Source organism: Manis javanica, chromosome 10, assembly GCF_040802235.1.
Source record: "Manis javanica isolate MJ-LG chromosome 10, MJ_LKY, whole genome shotgun sequence".
NCBI lineage: Eukaryota > Metazoa > Chordata > Mammalia > Pholidota > Manidae > Manis > Manis javanica.
Genome location: NC_133165.1, coordinates 116,493,053 through 116,511,887, shown reverse-complemented (window position 1 = coordinate 116,511,887; position 18,835 = coordinate 116,493,053). Strand labels below are relative to the sequence as shown.

General features: G+C 51.8%; 1 protein-coding gene across 8 annotated transcripts in view; it reads right to left on the bottom strand.

Moving 5' to 3' along the window:
* TBC1D22A (TBC1 domain family member 22A) overlaps window positions 1-18,835 on the bottom strand; it is a 400,381-nt gene that overhangs the window by 312,897 nt on the left and 68,649 nt on the right. For 7 of the 8 annotated variants that reach the window (XM_073214060.1, XM_073214061.1, XM_073214056.1 and 4 more), the window contains exon 5: window positions 1,705-1,775. The exons of the other annotated variant lie outside the window; for it this stretch is intronic. In XM_073214060.1, coding sequence (XP_073070161.1) covers window positions 1,705-1,775 — 71 coding nt within the window. The remainder of the gene's footprint in view (window positions 1-1,704; window positions 1,776-18,835) is intronic. 8 annotated transcript variants of the gene reach the window in all.

The window sequence follows — 18,835 nt, the reverse complement described above, 5'->3', positions numbered from 1 at the left end:
ATCTCCCTCACCAGGGGACACAACCATACCCTTCAAGACGCCACAGAAGCATCCCACCTCCACCATGAAGCCTCGCCTGTCACCCGAGCGGGTCTGCAGAGCCCCAGCACCACCTCTCCCTGTCTCCACCCCTTGTGGAAGGACAGACTTTGCTCACTGACCCTGACACTGTTTTTTTTATTTATCCATCAACCCCGGCCTAAGAGAGGGGAGAACTGTCCTGTCTACCTCTGTCCCTTCTGTCCCCTCTGTCCCCCTCCCACCACCTGCAGGCCTCAGAGTAAAGTGTCCCTCTCTTACACTGCTTATGTGCTGCGTGCTGGACACCCAACAACCACGTGGTCCCAGAGTGCACTGCAGCCCTGGCCAAACCCGGCCCTCCTCACAGTGAGGCTGGTGTCTGATCCAGCTCTGACTCCAGGCAAAGTCCCCTTGTGATCGGTCATGGGAAATGAATAAATGTGCCCAAGAAGGACAGTGTTCTGGCACTTGCATCCCTGCCAACCACTTCTACCCACCTCCACGCAACTATCAAAGCAGAACCTCTGCCACCTCCCCCTGCCCCTCTGTCCACTGTCACCCATCTCCCAAGTCAGCCACTGTGCGGCACACGCAGGGCACCTGAGCCGTGACCCACACACACCGGTAACTGAGGAGAAGAGCAGGACGAAGTGACGCACACACACCTCTCCACCCAGTCACCGCATCTCCTAATAAATACAAAAGGGCAACATGGAGTCTTAAAGGTATTGTCATCAAAACTTTCCACAATTCGATCTGAAAAGCTTGTAACCTATCTTAGAAGGCACTGGAAAACTAGACACAAATGCTTAAAATAAGAAAGACCAAACAAAAGTATAAGCAACTGCAGCGGGTCTAATTTTAATTGCAAGAAAACATTCAATCAATCAATACTGTTCGGAGCTGCTTCTGCATTTAGGATTATGAGGTAGTAAGCTGAAAATTTATTAAGACTCATTAGCAAGAAAGAGCCTTTTAAATGCTCAAAGTCAGACCCAATTTAGAGAAAACACTCAGAGTTCCCTATTGACTTAGCTCCAAAAATCATTTTTAAAAAAGGAAGACAGCAGAAAGCTGTCCGTAAAATATTCTGAAATTCTCAGCAGGGCCAAGCTCACTCTGATGTCAGCCTGGTTAAGTAACTGAGAACGTGGGGGTGCCCACCCCGCACCCGATCTCTGGAGTCCCCACCACAGGCAGTTTGGCACCAGCGGGGAGAAGCCAGAGCTCCCCCGTCACAGAAACACAGGCCTTTCTGACATGGATCGTTTTCCTCTAGCATCACTAGTAATACTAAAAAAAAAACAGAAACAAACAAAAAACCACCACCTTGGTCGAACATATGTCCCTGTCATGTATTCCTCGGAGCTGCAATAATCTTCTATGCTGGAACCTTTCTACATCACAGGTTTGAAAATATTACAAAGACTTTAAAAATTATAAAACCGGAGTAACAGAATACCGCTGCCATAAATTATTACTCATCCTCATTTTCCGCCAGCCTTGTCAAACCAAGCTTGAAATTAAGCAAAGGATGGAAAATGTCGTCAGGCCACAGCCTGAATGGCTGCAGCAGGGACAGGGCACGGGCGGGGCCGCAGCTGAGGGGCCTCACTTGGAGCCGGACCACCGAGGGCGGCCACGCAGGCGGGAGGTGTGCGGAGGGGCGGCCCAGAGACTTACTGAGAGCAGCTTCCACGTGATCGGACGGACCGGCTTGGGGATCCCGGACCAGCTCAACCTCCGTAATTCCTCTGTTGGCACAAAAGAGACAGGAAACAGGGTTACAAACAGGAAGCCACATCGCCCTGGCACTGCCACATCTCAGCAGCGTACCTGCGGGCAGCACCCCAAGAGGAACCAAAATGAACCTAAATGAGAAAAATTTCAGATACTCAATGTTCTCAATATACAAAAGTTTAGTCACCACTCTATTTAAACCAAGCACACTGTGACCTGTTTACATTTAAACCTTAAACGGCATGTGTGCTGATGCGTGGAAAGGGTCCTAAGAGCCACAGCCTGTCCCATACCAGGGGGGGCAGCACACACACACCCTCCCTCAGGCAGTGAGGCCCAGGGGACCCCAGCTCCTTCCCCCACTCCTGTCCTCCCTGTCCCCCACACCCTGACCACCTGAATGAGTGGGTCCTTCCTCGTTGCCCCTCACTCACTCTCACCACTTACTGTCCAACAATACCTACATGAGGTGGTTTTCCCAGGACAGGATTTGGAAGAAATTATTTCATGGAGCCAAGCTTGTTTTTTCACAGCACTGATGAAAGGTGTGGGCAAGAAGGACTTCAGGTTAGACTAACAGAGGTCTCTGCCGCCCTTACCACCCCCTGCAGGTGGGAGTGACAGAGGGCAGCGGGGCCCGGGGCAAAGGCCAGCGCCTCCGAGGGCAGGGGAGGGCCCAGTGGGGCCCCCGGGGTAGGGACCGGGCCTCCGATCTTGTCCGGCCCATGTCTCCTTGAGAGTCTCAGCCCCGAGCCCTGAATGGCTAGAGAATACATTTCAGTTCATAGGTGCATCGACAGTCAGTCGGTCCCACTGAAACTCAAGGAATCATTTCTTTCGCCAAAGTTAGGAATCCACTATTAGGCTCTTTCCTTAACAGCTGATGATTAATGCTAGGAATAAAAGAAATGATTAAAGAGAAGACTTTGGTAATATAACCAACAAAATACAAAGTCCTGACACCTAATCTTTTTCCAATTACTGAAGTCTAAGTAAAATAAGTACAGAATAATTGGATGACAGCACCAGCAATAGCTTGCACTGTACAGCGATCTCAGAAAATACCAAGCCTTCCCCAGTTCCCTAAGGTCGCCGTGAAAAGCAGGAACGTGACACCCGAGCACCAATAACGCAGCGTTAACAGTCAGGCTTCCAGTGCCTTCCTAGTGCCTGAGTTTGGTTTTCTGATTATGGTTTGTGAAGAAAGCCAAGAGAAATCTCAGTTGTTCACGTTCTCTGAACCTGTCTCTTCATGGAAGAAACTCACAAAAATGCCATCTTGAATACACAGTATGAGACAAAGTTCTGACTTTGTGGAAGCTTCGGTGTTTAAAAGGAGCTTTCATTTATATTAGGTGAGCCTCAAACAGCTCGAGCTCATTGCGGCTGCGTAATGAGGACCAGTCCCCAAGAAGTCGGATGACTCGGCGCGGGGACTAAAGAGCCTTCACATCCCAGCGTCTGTCCACTCTATGAACTGCCGTCATTGAAAAGGCTTCCTGTAACACAGATAAATCTCACCTAGGAACACGGACAAGAACATCCAGAATAAAACCTTAGCAGATTAAAATACAACTTTGAAAGAACAGTCAACATGAGTAGGATTTACTGCAGGAATGAACAGGCGGTTCACATCAGAAAACCCTGAAACTTCATTAAGATGTCGGGTTGGGCTGATCAAAGTCACGGGACCGTCCTGAGACGTCAGGTGTGGACCTTCACCAGGGTCCACTCGCTCCTCCCGGCCTTCCGGCGGCATCCTGGTTGTACAGTGACCACGCCCCCGCCCCCCGCCCTGCCCCCAGCAGGTGAAGGGGCAGTGGAAGGGGTCAGCCCAGGGGGGCCAGACCCACATCCCACTGCAAAGCTGGGCCTGACTGGACGATGAGAGCCAGGCCACACCCTCCCCGGGGATGGGCTCAGCGACAGGCCTGGGGCCACTGGCGCCACCGAGGAGACAGAGAAGCTTGGCTGGGGCTGCCGAGAAAGCCCCTCCTGCTCTTGGGGGATCTTTTGGAGGCCACCCTCTCCTGCCTCCCCAAAGGTGACGGGGGTCAGCGATGAGGCTGGGGACTGCAGTCCCCTAGCCCCCGACCAGCCTGAGGATGAAGCCAAGAAAGAGAGGCAGGAACCAGGGTTCTGAGGTCAGCAAGATGGCCAGATACAGAACATTCAAAAATCAGCAGCTTTTCTCTGCTGGCCAAAAAGGTAAATAGAACATCTTACAAGCATAAGCTGAACAAGAAATGTACACGACCATATGAAGAAAACTATAAGGTTTTACTTAAAGACATATGGAAATAGAGGAAAACGCCAAGCTCACTGATGTTAACAAGTCACTAAAGAACACTTCTCCCTAGGCGTTCGGCAGATGAATCACCGGAGCAAACGACACGCACAGCCCCTGCTGAGCGCTCCCTTCCCGCCACAGAGACGCACAAATGCAGACTTACAAGCTGACTGAGTGCTCAGAAGAAGAGGTAAGGACCTGAGGAAACTGCAAGTGAGAAATGTCACCTAGAGAGGGAGGCTGAGGCCATGACATGACCACTGAGACAAGACCTACGGATGGGCACTAACTGGGTGAAGAAGGGACAGCAAGGGGAATCTTCCAAGTCCGGGCACAGTTCACAGAAAGCCTCAACCACAGTGTGGAGAGAGCACAGGACCCGCGGAAACAAGGAGACCCCTGAGTGGGCTACTTACAAAGCCCAACGCCAAGACGATGGTGGCTAGGATGGCAACAGTGACAGAGAGCAATGAAAACGAGAAAGTTGGGAGATAAGAGCAAGAAGACTCAAATGACATCACTGAATCTAAGACTCACAATGACAATGCTGCGAACTGCTGCTTAAGACAGTCGTTATGTTCAATGCAAAGCTAAGCAGAAGCCCAGCGGAGTATTCCTGTGTGTCCTGACACTCGGTGAGCCGGCCCTAAGTTCACCCAGAAGGACTTTCCACAGAGAATCCTGTGAAAGCCTCCGCTTTAAAGATGAGGAAGTATGTGAGATATAGGGGCTCTGGGGCAGGACAGAGGCGGCAGGATCGATGTGGCCGGGCAAACGGCTCACAGCTAACCTTCATCTGTTAGAATAAAAACAGCATCTCAGGACCGGGCCGCCATCCAGTGACATCTGAGCAATACTGTATCTATTTTTAGAAAAGGAAATTAGACCCCATATCTGACCACACAAAAACATATTTCTATATGATTAAAGGTCCAAAGATCTAAATGGGGGGGAGGGGTGCTGAAAAAGGAAAGATTAAAAAATACTATGAGAAAACAAAGGAGAGTATTTTGTTGTCATCAGGTGGGAGAAAGACCTAAGCAAGGCACAACCTCAGAAACTAGAAATTAGATTAACACATAGTAACTATATAAAAGTTTGCAATGACTATACAGTGAAAGACACTATGTTAAAAAAAATAAATGATAACTTTAAAACTACATGCAACACAAAATATACAGGTTAACACTGCTAATAAATAAAGAACACATACAAAAGGGCAGCCAAGTTCAGAGAAAAATGGGAAATGCAAAGAAAAAGTTACTGCTAATAAATACACAAAAACAGGCAAATAATCTCAATGATGATCAAAAATCTACATTCTTAAAACAGGAAGTTTGTTACAAATCAGATTAAATTTTCAATGAATAATGCCCAGTACTGCTGAGACTGGGTCAACAGCTGCTCTCTTACAGTTTGGGAAGCGTGCATACTGACAGAACTTTTTGTTGGTCAAATTTTAAGGTGTATGACTTTTGAGTCATTGGAAGGAGCCGATCCTACCGGGTTATTTGCAAAGGTGCCCGGGGATGACACACAGAGATGTCCACAGGGCAACAGCATAAGTATTAGAAACGGTCCACACTCTAGAATACAGTACTGCCATGGAAAAGGACAGACACCTTTTGGGGCAGACATGGAATAAGTGTCTCTGAATCATGAGGTGGAAAGTGAAAACAGAAGGCAGAGTGGAGACATGCTGGGTTTCCACAAGCTCCCGCAGGGGCCTGGGGGCACTGCCAGGGGCAGGGGTGGGGCTGGAGAATGGCGAGGAAGGTGCGAGACACAAAGTGCCTGTGGCATCTCCACCTCATCCTGCAACTTTTCAAAGCCCTCCAACCTCCCAGACCCAGCTCCACCTCTGCCAGGAGCCTCCCCAGCACCCCAGTCCTCGCCCACGGCCCTCTGCGCTGAGCACCAATAACCCCTGGAGCCAAGCCACCCAGCCAGCCCACCCTCGGGGCTGTGCCACGAGCTTCGGTCTCATCTCCTAGAAGTGGTCCTGAGCTCCTGCACGTCGGATCCCACCACACTGCCTCTTGGCTGACCTGACGCAGTGCCTGGCAATCCCCTGCTGGCAAGCACTGGCAGAAAGAAGTCCAATTCTTTCCCACACCTTCAGGAGTTTTGGGGGTTTTTTTGGGGGGGGGGGAGGGAGCCATATTTAAAACTAAAATATAATTTATAGACAATAAAAGAACAGATGCAGAGCCCCAAGTAAGATGTAGAACACTTCTATCGCCCCTCCCAGCAATTCTTTGCCCCTGTGCAGAGTGAACCCCTTTCTGATACTTAGCCTCAGAAATCTGTTCTTAAAATTCATGAAAGGAGCACACACGGGATGCACTTGTGTCCTCCCCCTTTGGCTCAACATGTGTCGGTCAGAGTCACCCGTGCTGCACGGGCCAGTAGCTGATTCTTCACAAGCAGAAGCAATATTCTGTTCTGTGAACACAGCACAGTTTATTTACACAGCCTCCCATTCACACGAGCTTTCACTGCTATGAAAAAGCCGCTCTGAACCCTCTTGTGGGTGTGTTCTGTGGGTGTGTGCTCTCAGGCAAATAGGAGGGCGTGGGATTGCTGGCTCATGGGACGCGTTCACCTCTAACCAACTGCCATGTGGTTCTTCAGAGTGGCTGCACCGTCTTACACTTACATGCACATCTTACACCTGCCGCCAGGAACGCACAAACATTTCCATGTCGAGTCAGAACCAGTGCCACGCTCTACCTCCGCCATGCTAGTGTTCCAAGGCAGATTTCATCAGATCGCTGCGATGAATAATGGTGTTGAGAGATGAACAGATTCTCACGTGCTTACTGGACATTACTGCACCTTTCATAAAGTTTAGATGGAAATATTTTCCCATCATTTTACTGGGCATTCCTAATTTTATTAGTGATTCGTGGGTCTATTTCTAATGATTGATTTTTCTTCTGATTCCAAGTCAGATTTTCCTGCCATGCTGCATGCCTGTTGTTTTTATTGAACACCAGATGTTCTAGCTACCAATTATTGCCCCTGTGATCATGGCACTGGGTCCTGCACGTGTGCCTCCATGCCAGCGGGCATGACGTCTTCCTCTTCGGTGCACAGTGAAGGAGCGACAGTAAAGGAGAGAGGGGCTCTCGCCCGGCTCTGCAGGCTGCTTCTTCCCCTACGTGGGGCCTGTTGGGTGTGGGCTCAAGGCTCCATTCAGCCAGTGCCTCCCAGGCACCAGGTATCCCACCGCACCAAGCCCTGCAGAGCAGATCTGCTCCACTGCTTGGGTCCTGAGCATGCCAGGCTTTGCCTGCTCCTAGAGAGAGGGACCCTCCCTCCAGTCAGTTACTGGTTCCCATGGCACGCAGTGGCCCACGGCACCGCCAGCCAGGCCTGGGCGAGCTCTGAGGACTGCCGGGACTTCCTGCTTCCCAGGACTTCTCGCCACTCCTCACGGAACTTCAGCGCCTCACATCCAGCCAAGGGCCTGGCAGGACTCCTGGGCAGATACCGGGCTCCACTCCCGTGCACCCCTCTCCTCCCCAGAACTCTGCTCCACACAGCCCGCCTCAGCCACCCCAAACCCCGTCCCTGATGCCTCAACTTAGCAAGCCCGCCAGGCCCAGCCTCGGTTCCCTCCCTGCAGGGCAGCCTGGAAACTGCCTCCAACCACCGCTGGGAGCAAATGTAAAGCCCACCCAGCTCACGCCCCTTCTGAGGCCCAGCCCCACTCCGGGCCACCTCTCCCCCGGCCCCCACGACCACCTGCACTGCCTGCTACAGTGTCTGCAAGCAGCTGTCTCACATACTCTGCCCCGCTTTCTAGTTGTTTGCAGGAGAGCAATTCCCTGGCAGTCAACCCCTCATGGGTCAAAGCAAATGACAACTTACTAATACAGTTTTGAAGATTTTTTGGTCTGTATTCATCAGGGATACTATTCTCTAGTTTCTTTTCCTTACAATCTTTGTAAGAGTTTTTTATCAGGGTTATGATGCATTAATACAATGAGAAGTGTTTTTTCCTCCTCTCTTTTCTGAAAGAGCTTTTAGAAAACTGGTATTATTTCTTCTGTAAATGCTTCATAAAGTTCACTAGTAAAACCATCTGACCCTGACACTTTCCTTGTGTGAAGGCTTATCACAAATTTAATTTTTTTGATTGACATAGGGATAGTAGTTTTCTGTTTCCTCTTGTACCAGTTAAGTGGTGTCTTTGAAGGAATATGTCCGTTTCATGAAGTGCTTGAATTTACTGGCATGCAGCTATAAATACCTTATAATTTTTATGCCTATAGAATCTGCAGTGATGTTCCCTCCATTTCAAATATTGATCAAGTGTGATTTGCCCTTTTTTTCCATGATCAAGTCTAACTAGAAATTTTAATTGATCTTTTCTGAAAGCAAATTTTAGATTTTGTTTATTCTTGCTCTTTTATCCATTTTCCAGTTTACTATTTCTACCCTTATTTTATTTTCCTTCTTTTACTTGGCTTTGTGTAATTCCCTCCTCTTTTCCTAGTTTCTTAAGGTGGAAGCTTTGATCACTGATTTGAAACCTTTACTCTTTTCTAATGTAGGCATTCAAAGGTATAAATTTCCCACCAAGTAACACTTTAACTGCAGCACACAAATTTTGATATGTTGTCAGTATCATTCAGTTCAAGGTATTTTCTAATATTCCTTGGGATTTCTTTGATCTGTGATGAATTTCCAAGTATTTAAGATTTCCTGGGCACCTCATTGTTAGACTGACTTCTAACTTAAGGCACGTGGTCAGACGGACACGGCGCTGTTTCACTCCTCTGACATTTGCTGCGACTTGTCTCAGCAGAGCCCGGGGTTTGCTTGGAACATGCCCGTGTCCCGGGAAGAGGGTGTGCGCCTCCACTGGCGGGTGTGACCGTCTGTTAGTCAATCAGACCAGCTGGTGGGCAGCGGTGCTCGTATCTTCCTTATCTTTGCTGGTTTTCAATTTGCCTGTTCTTCCAGTTTCAGGGGCGGGCGTTGAAATCTCTGCCCAGGGTCATGAATCTGCCCGTTCTCTGTTTTTGTGTTTGCTTCCTGCCTTAGGAAGCTCTGCGGCTAGTACACACACACTTCAGAGGGGGAGAGCCACAAACGAGCTGGGCCTTTTGTCGTCATGAAACCTCTTCCTGGGTCACCCACGCACCTCCGTCTGATGTCTTTGTCTTGTGATGTTATTGTATGCAAATTAGCTTTCTTATGATCGGTGCTTCCGTGGCACCTCCTTCCACCCACTCACTTTCCCACACTCATCTGCATGGGGAGGCTTTACTTCTCCACAAAATTCCCGCCTGAAAACTGCCGTGGCAGGCAGTCCGTGACCAAAGGAAGCAGCCACAGCGAGGCACAGAGGAGGCAATGCCAGCAGCAGGTCCCCTGGGCCTGGGCTCAGGGCCAGGATGCTGACCAGAACCTGGGTGGCCCTGGGTCCCCTCCCTCGCCCCTGAGCTCGTTTCTTCCTCTCAAACATGGAACAAATAAAAACACCTGCCTCACTTACGCCACAAATTTTCACAAGGAACAAACAGACACTACATGGAAGACATTGTGAAAACAGGGTCCTGTTCTGCTCTCCAACATGATTACTCAGCATGCGCTGCAAACCCAAACCAGAGAGGATGCGCTCGGTCTCACTGGGCTGTGCCCGAGACTAAACCCTGAACCGGTCACAAAAGTGTGTATGGAATGAAATCATGATTATAAGCACCCTTTTTCTGAACAGCCATGAATAACAGAAACATCAACCCATATTTTAAGCTTTTTTTTTTCCTAACACTCATCTCTGTTTAACTGGTTTTAATTCTTTTTTTTTTTAACTTTTGCAGCAATAAAATATGGGAGAAATGCAACAAAAACAAGAAGTGTGCGTACACGGCCACCGCCTAGGCTCCCATGTGAATCCGATCTACTCGCTGAGAAGTCGCCAGCATCAGAAGGGTCTACAAAACAAGCACACCTGTCATTCCTACAAGCGCAGAAGTCTCATAAATCAGCCCAGTGACCAGCATTTATCGAGCACCCCCTGTGTGCAAGCTGCCTCTGGGACCAAAGCCACTTCAACACTGCCCCTGCTCTGAGCCCACCGCACACACTTATCTACCCAGCCAGTGGACATAGATCGAGGCACTGAGCTAGCCTCAGAGGGTGCAATTAGACCGTCCCCCCCTCCAGGGGCTCACTGGCAAGTAGGGAAGAAATCTAGCAACACAAGCCAGTGTCAAGGGAACCGCATGACAAAGGTGTACAGGTGACACGGCACACCAGAGTACAGCAGTCTCTTCTCTGAAAACGGGGGACATGAGGACACATCCCAGGGAGCAGCTGCCTGAGGTTCTCTGCCCCCGACCCTGGACTTCATCAGCACATCAGTAAAGGAATAATGTTATAAACCAGGACACGGGAGTAGAGGAGGAGACAGGAGCCGACAAGAAATGACAACACAATTCTGACAGATGGGAAGCAGCACATGGGAGCCGACTCGCCAGCAGGGTGGGCAAAAACCCCTGCGGTGGAGGGGAGGCCCCTCGGCAGCAGCCAGGCAATGGCCACGAACCCCAGTGGGGCTGGTGGCCGCTGAAGGCAAGAGGCCTTCTCCCACTCCACGGCCCGAGAGGCAGCGGACCCCACAGCCCCGCAAAGCCCCGCCTGCCCCTGAGTGTAACTCTAGGGTAAATCAGAACAGAACACGTGGCCAAGCTGTGAACCAGGGTTGTAGTCACGGATGGGGGTGGGGGGGCTGTACACAGGGCAAACGCCCCGCTTCCAGAGCAGACAGGCGGCAAAAAACAGCAGACTGTGAAACTCGACACAATCCGCACAGCCTGAGAAATATAAGGTGAAGCGCGATAGGGAAAAGCAAACTGCCAGAGGGTACTTTCTCTTAACGATAGTTAGGTGTGCCTGCAGCCCTAGGGTTCCGAAGAAGATGGGCAGAGGGCACCCCCGGGGTCTCAGACTAGCACCGGCAAGAAACCCCACAGCAAGGTCCGCGCTCCAAACGGGAGGCGCTGCTACATTTCAAAACCCTCAAGAGGTTAAGTGTTGAAAAAGCAAAGAAAACTTAAAACACGGATGGATTTTATTCTAGAAACTGGCCTACAATTAACTGCTAAGTCACTTTATATGAGATAAAACACACTTCTGGAAGTTAAGTTTACTATCTGCTTTCAAATGTCTCTTTAAGAAAGAGCTGCTTGGAATGGCACGGCCTCCTGCCCTCCCCCAAGGGGCCACGACCTTGAGTCCGCCTTCCCCTCAGGACCACACACCACAGCCCTATTTGCTGCCACACAAAACACACACACAAGTTACAAAACAGCCACATGACGTGTCTCCCGCTCACTGCTTAATTCACAGGTGCTCCAGGAAATGGATCTGGCAAAACAAGACCCGCCCAAACTCCCAGAAGCATGTCACCCGCTGAAGGAAGCAGCCGCCGCGGTCCAGAGCGGAGTAGTTCCGGCAAGAGGACCCTGGAGACCTCACGCTCATCATTTGCTGCTGTTCTGCTTGACCTGGCGGGGTCAGTACAGTTACTTGCTTGTGTCACAAGCAGGATTCTTTTCCCTTCTTTCACTTTTTCTTTTATTTTATGATTTACCTCAGTGGACATGACCAATCCATGCACAGTGGGGAAAACGGATCCTATGAAAACAGAAGTCACTTGGTCAGCAATGCCAGGAAAACGACACTACCCTCCTCTAGGGCAGGTGTCCTGCTCTTCCTGGGCCCTCCCGACTGGGAAGGTCAAGGCCACCTCTTCCAGGAAGCCCTCCCTGGCCAGGCCGGTCCTTGGAGGCAGGCCACCCCACAGCTCAGCACTTCCTCTCGACCCAACTGCTCTCCTGCAGTAGCGATTTCTCCTCCTGCACACACATCTGCAAAGCAAATATCTGGAATGGACCAACAGCACTTGTCCACAACTACTTTACCACGATTGTGTGATGCAGTACTCAGGCCAGGCTGGACCATGCCCAAGATCTGCAGAGACTGTGCACAGCTGGCGTGGGGGCAGCTGCCACAGGAAACAGCCTGGCCAGCCCAGCGGCAGCCCCCCTGCTGCCCTTTACCACCTGTCTGGTCCTCAGGGCGACCAGTGAGGAAAAATGGGCACTATTAAGTGTTAAGAGTCCTGGAAATCAGTAATAAAAAGACAACACAATTAAAAACTATCTAAATAGGTATTTCTTCAAAGACGATATACAATGGCCAATAAGCATATCAAAAGATGGTTAAAATCATAATCACCAGGGAAATAAAAAACACAAGATGTTACTTCACAGCCACTTCAGTGACTGTCATAAAAATGTGGAAAAACTGGACCCCTAGTGCACTGCTGACAGGAACGTAAAATGCTGCAACCCCTTTGGAAAACAGCCTGGCAGCCCCTCAAAAAGTCAGACACAAGTTAGCATGAGCCGGCAGTTCCACTCCTAGACATAGACCTAAGAGAAGTGAACATACATCCACATAAAAACTTGTACATGACAGTTCAGCATTACCTGTAAGAGCCAAAACGTGGCAGAGTCCAAATATCTGTCGACTAATGAATGGATACAATGTGGCCCATCGATATAAAGGAGGATTTGGCTAAAAAAGGACTGTAGGACACATGCTACAACATGGATGTACCTTCAAAACATCACACTGAATCAAAGAAGCCACTCTCAAAAGGCCACACAGCACCTGATTCCACTCATAGATCTTCCTTGACGACGATGGGGTTACATCCCAATAAACCCATCGTAGGTTGAAAATCTCGGAAGTGGAACTCGCATGTAACATGTCCAGCCCACCCGCATCAGAGCTGAGCCTCACCTGCCTCACCTGTGCCCAGACGCTCATCTTAGCCTGCAGACCCTCACCCAAAGCCTACGTACGATACAGGGCTGAGTCTCAAGCGATGTGTGGAATACGGTTCTGAAGTGAACAACAGCATGGCTGCAGGGTACAGGTGGCCGTCAGTGGCTCCATCGCTGACCCTCGTGATCGTGTGGCTGACCGGCTCTGCCTCGCGCCAGAGTGAGGATCGGACCGCGTGGCCCTACCCCAGGAAGAGAGCCAGATTCAGAACTCAAAGTATGGCCTCTACTGAATGCACGTCGCTTTCACACCATCGTGAAGTTGAAAAATTCTAAGTTGAACGAGCCTAAGTTGGCGACTGTTCATATATAAAATGTCCAGAATAGGCAAATCAACAGAAACAGAAGATCAGTGGTTGCCAGGGCTGGGGGGGCAGGGTTTGAGTCCTAAAATTGACTGTAGTGATGACCGTCACACCACCCCACGAAATACTAAAACCCACTGAGCTGTGGGCCAAATGGTGAACTGCACGGTGTGTGAATTCTCTCTCAGATAAAGATATTAAAAACCCATTTGGGTAAATACTTTTTTAAAGATTATTTATGACCCCAACTGACTTTTAGGGAAGGTGGGTCCAGGAGAGGGGCCCCTGTGTCGTGGGGAGGGCACGGTGGGGGTCAGCAGGCAGACTGGGTCAGACCTGAGGAGGACTGAATGGCTCTGCAGGCGAAGGGGACACGTGAATTTGGAAGGGCCTCCACCCCAAGCGGCAGGACGGTGGGGGGGCCCCGAGCACCTCACAGTGACCGTGGCCTTCACCTCGCTAACTGCAGTCCTGGCACGGGCCTGCGGAGGGTGGGGCGGGAGGCTGTTTCTGTTTCTAACTGCTGAGGCTGGAGACAGACAGGAGGCAAACCGCACCTGCTCGGAGGATGCCACCACCCAAGGATGCCCACACGGCCCCGGGCATCCACAGGAGCTCGGGGAATGCGTCGGCCTCCAGGTCGGGCCGAAGGCACTCCTGTGACCGGATGGCAGGGGGAGAGGCACCCCCTGCTCACATCCCGCCCTCGACGAAAACACTCACACCCTCTGAGCCAGTAATTTCTATCCTGGGAATCTGTCTCACAGAAATAATCCACAATACAAACAAATATTCGTGCATAAAGATGGTTACCACAGCATTATTTCTACATTAACAGACATGATCTAAATGACTAATACTAGTGAGCTGACTAAATTAGAGTCACATCTGTCTGCGACTATCAGAAAATCAAGATATACACCTGAAAGAGCAGAGGAAAGCTCTCGTGATTCAAAGTCTAGGGTGAGGGAAGCAAAGCCCGCCTCGTCCGCGCGTCCTAACCCTCCCCCCAACCCCCACCCTAGAAAGTGTGCTTGTCACTTCGCCAGGCCTAATTACACCGTTCTCCCTTCAATGCCATTGATCCCACAGCTAGTGTCGCGTGGCATTTAATTAAAGGAAAGGCTGCTCTTATTTGTCAAAAAGCTAAACCCTTTCAAACAAATTAGAAGCGCGAGGTTCACTCCCTTGCTTTCCAGCAGGATCCCACTGACACAGACCCCCAGCCTCCTTCGCCTCCTGCGGGGAATGCGCCCCCCCGCCCCCTGCACCCACCCGTGCAATGCGGGTCGGCCCCACGGCCGTCTCGGGTCAGCAGGTGCTTGCTGCTCGTGCGCCTGGTGGCCAGTTACTCCGTGTCTTAACAGGCAAAGTCAGTAACAAGATTGGGGGCTGCAAGCGGAATCATCCTGACCCCACACCGTTTGAATGTCCACAGGAGCAGCCATACCATGGCCCCAAGGACGGCTCTTTGCCATGTCCATGAGCTGACTGCCATCTCCCCCAGGTCACTGTCCCTCCCGCACCTGATCACTCGCACTTGACGCCCATCACTCCCATCACTCGGGAGAAGCCCCCTGGACCACACACTTTCAGGGAAGTGTGGAAAAGAGAGGCGCTGTCTCCCAGCACCCCTACAGCCTCCGCCTACCCACCCTCTGCGGCTCTGGGGGCCAGCGAGCACGTGCCTCGATGTCACACGTGACTGAGGAACCCACCAGACAGGAAGCTGGACACAGCCCGCAGAAGGGCAGGAGACAGTCATGTCAGTGATAAGCTCGATTAATTTGGGCAAGTGTGCAATGTAACCACAGAGGCAAAGGAACTACTGCCACAGCCCCCGCAGGTGACCTCACACGTAAATACAGAAGGCAGGCGCGCATGGCAAAGAGAGAAGACCCGGGATGGGTAAGAACTGACCTGAAACCTACCTGCTGGCAGTCGGACTCGTGGCCTCGTCCGGCGCCACCAGGGTGCTTTTGCCTACGACACCACCACTGATGTCCGCTCAGCCATCCACTGCTAATCCACAAAGCCGATACCAGAGATCCTGCCCAGCCTCCAGCTGCCCCCATGCCACTGCCACCACACCAGAGTGATCACCCCGTCCTTCTCTGGATACACGCTTCCATTCATGCCAGCATGAGCTGTATCTAGTTCTAGGTCCACCCCTGCCCCAACCACGGGCTCCCCAGGGACAAGGACTGCATCTTACCCATCACTGTGCCCCAATTCCTGGCATTATGGCTCCTTGGACAAGGTGATAAAAAGTAACTACAATACACAACCCTACACCTACCAAGTAAGATGGGCAAGAAATAAGGGCCCAAGGTACAGAGAAACTAAGGCCAGGGGCAGGTAGCCATTCCGGCACTCAGAGCCATGCTCTTGACTGCGTAGAGCAAGGCTGACCCTGTGACGCACTGCCTAGACACTTCGGGGCACAGTCAGTGATTGTGCCAGCACAGCAGAGGTAAAGGCGGCACTCGATCCGCCTGTGCACAGTGCTGCCTCGGGTTCTCTGGGCAGCACAGGGGCACGAAGGCTTCCGAGAGTACCGATGTCAAGGGAGACGGGCGGAGACACGTTCTGGCCAGGCGGGAACGGGTGCCACTGCTAGCTGTCATTCTGCGACTGTCACCGCAGCTACTACGTGGCTGTCTGCTGTGTCGTCTGAGTGTTCTGTGCCTCAGCATCTACTCTAATAGCTACTGTTCACATGTACCAGGCAGAGATTAATGATAACAGGCCACGATCAGGAGGTTCCTAGGTCTGGATGGAGCAGAAGGATGAACAAGTAATTAGGAGGCCAGTGATGAAGGACTTTAAATACCAGGAGTCTGATCTTTGTCCTGGAGCGGCGGGGAGCCATGTTTCAACCGGATTCGCCTCCTGCCAGGACGTGGAATGTGTTACAGAGGGCAGGGGAGACGAGGAGGCTCACCGGAAGCTAATTCAATGGATGGGCAGAGATAATGAAGGTCTGAACTAGGTCAGACCCATCAAAGACAGACAGGAAGAAGGAAGGAAACAACACAAGAACACTCTGAAAGGAAAAAATGAGACTTCAGCAATAACCAGCTACGGAGACGAAGAGAGGTGAGGATGTGACGATGACCCCCAAATGTCACCCTGGGTAAAAGGATTGGTGATGGCTAGGACTGAAACAGGAAGCGGCAAGGGGAAGCTTAGTGGCGGGGAGAGGAGAAGATCTGGTGGCACGGAGGAACACCGAGAGCACGGCGGCCCCGACCTTCTTCCTCACAAGGTGGGCTCTCCGCCCAGAGGGAAGCCTCTTCCCCATTTTACAAGCGACAGGACAGGGCTCAGCTGCCTCACTCTGAACCCGGGTCCAGGATCTTCCTATGACCCTCCCCATGCTTTAGATGGAGAAAATCCAAGGATGCTGCAGTGGGCATTTCCCGAGAGGACTGAGGAGACGACCGACCCGCAGGGAGGGAAAAGGCAGGGCTCCGATCCAGGGAGAGGTGCGAGAGCGAGGCTGAGGAACACACTTGGAAAACACCCAGGTACGGAGGTGGAGAGAGCAGACGGAGTTCCGGGGACTGTCTGGAGATGGTGGGAGTCACAGAATCCAAGGAGAAGAACTTTTCTAGAAGTATTCATTGGTGCAACATGCGCCAGGTCAAATCGAAGCTGCAAAGACTGACCCTCAGGCAGAGAAAGAGCAGCGCTGGCTTCCCAGACCCACCCTGTCCCCAGCACTGCGCCCAACCACTCGGAGCAGACCCGGCTCCAGGCAGCCCCCGGAGGTCACTGCTGCGCCCCAGTGCCTGGAGGACAAAGCCCCGGCTAGTACACGCTCCCGTCAGCCAGCACCTGCTGAAAACAGGGCCCTGAGGCTGCACGTCTCCACCTGGGGAACGGGAAGCGGAGTAATGAACTTCCCAGCTCCCACGTGGCTCCCAAGCACCACTGTGCAAATGTGACATCTCAGGTGACCTCCAAAAGGTCCGTTTTAAGAGAAGTGGGGAGTAAAGCTAGATTTCAGGAGAAGGGCACTTACAGAACACCTGTGCCTCAAACCATACCTGGAAGCAGCTGGAAGTGCCAAGAGCCCCCAACGAGGTGTGGAAACTGACACGCTTGCCAGCTAGAGGGGACGTCCAGGGGAGGCCAAAGCTGGCCACGTGGGGAGTCACCAGCCCGGGGCACAAGGACCCCCATGGAAATGAGCTGACATCTCTCCAGTGTTCAGAACGTCAGATGCCCACACGGGCACGGGGGGGCAAGGAGCACACTTCTGGAAGCGCGGGTCCAAATGCCTCTCCCACCTGCTGCCAACGGCCCGAGATTCCACCCGGACCCTAGAGGCGCCCCATCCGAGTCTGCTCGCGCTGCTGAAGAAAAATACCACAGACCAGGCGGCTCAAGACATTTGCTTCCCACAGTCCTAGAGGCTGGGGTCCAAGATCAGGGCACCAGCGGACTCCGTGTCCGGCGAGGTCGCCCCTCCTGGCCCACAGACAGCCACCTTCCTGCTGGGTGCCCACACAGCAGAGGGGCAAGCAGGTTCGCAGGGGTCTCTGTTCTCACAGCAGTAATCCCATTCTTAGGAGGCCTCTACTCCCATGACCTGGTCACGGCCCAACAGCCCCACCTGCTAATGTCACCATCACCGTGGCAATTAAGGTTCAACATATGAATTTGGGGGGACATACACATTCAGTATACAGCACACCTTTACCTGCCTCCCCCACCACGAGCAGGTCATAAATGTGGCCAAGGCAGAGGTGGGGTGCAGATGAAGCATGGATGGTCAACAGACAGAGACTGGGACCAGAATTAAGGCAGGAGGAGAAGCCTAAAAGCACAAAAGGGTGCTTAATAAGGGGCAAGTCGCCCCTTCCAAGCCTCTAGCTTTCTTTTTATTCTTTTTTTTTTTTATTTTGGTATCATTAACCTACAATTACATGAAGAACACTATGGTTACTAGGCTCCCCCCTTCACCAAGTCCCCTCCCCAACAACCCCATTACAGTCACTGTCCATCAGCGTAGTAAGATGCTGCAGAAGTCTCTAGCTTTCTTCAGACATCCACCCGCTAAGGCCCTAAAAGGGTGCCACCCGCAGCAAGGCGGGGCCGCCAAGAAGCGGCAGCCCAATGGGAGCAGCACGGGGCTCCGGTGCCCGGGCAGATGGGCGGCCTTCACGTCCAGTGGGAGCCCAGGCCTCTGGGTCCCAGAACCTGCTCTTTACATGGGCAGCGGAATACGGCTCCAGTCAGCAAAGCTGCAGCCAGCGCTCATTACATGGGGCTGTGGGTCAGGCCACCGAGATGACCAAGTGTGGCTCTCCCATGGAGGTTGTGGCGCAGCCAGGAACACAGCTGAGCTTACAGGGGGCAGAGGAATGAAGCTGAACACAGGTGCAAATGGGAGCCAAGAGAGAAGGAACAAATGTGAGACTGTGCATGAGCCTGAAGCCAGGGAAACAATGAACTTCCATGTTCAAGGACATCAAACTGCATGGTGAGTCGGGTCAAATGCAGATTCCTCGTGCAGCCAGGCAAGGAAAAGCGCCCCCCAGCTGCTGTCCCGGCGGACATCCCTAGCAGCAGAGTGGCCCACATCTCGGACAGTGAGGGCC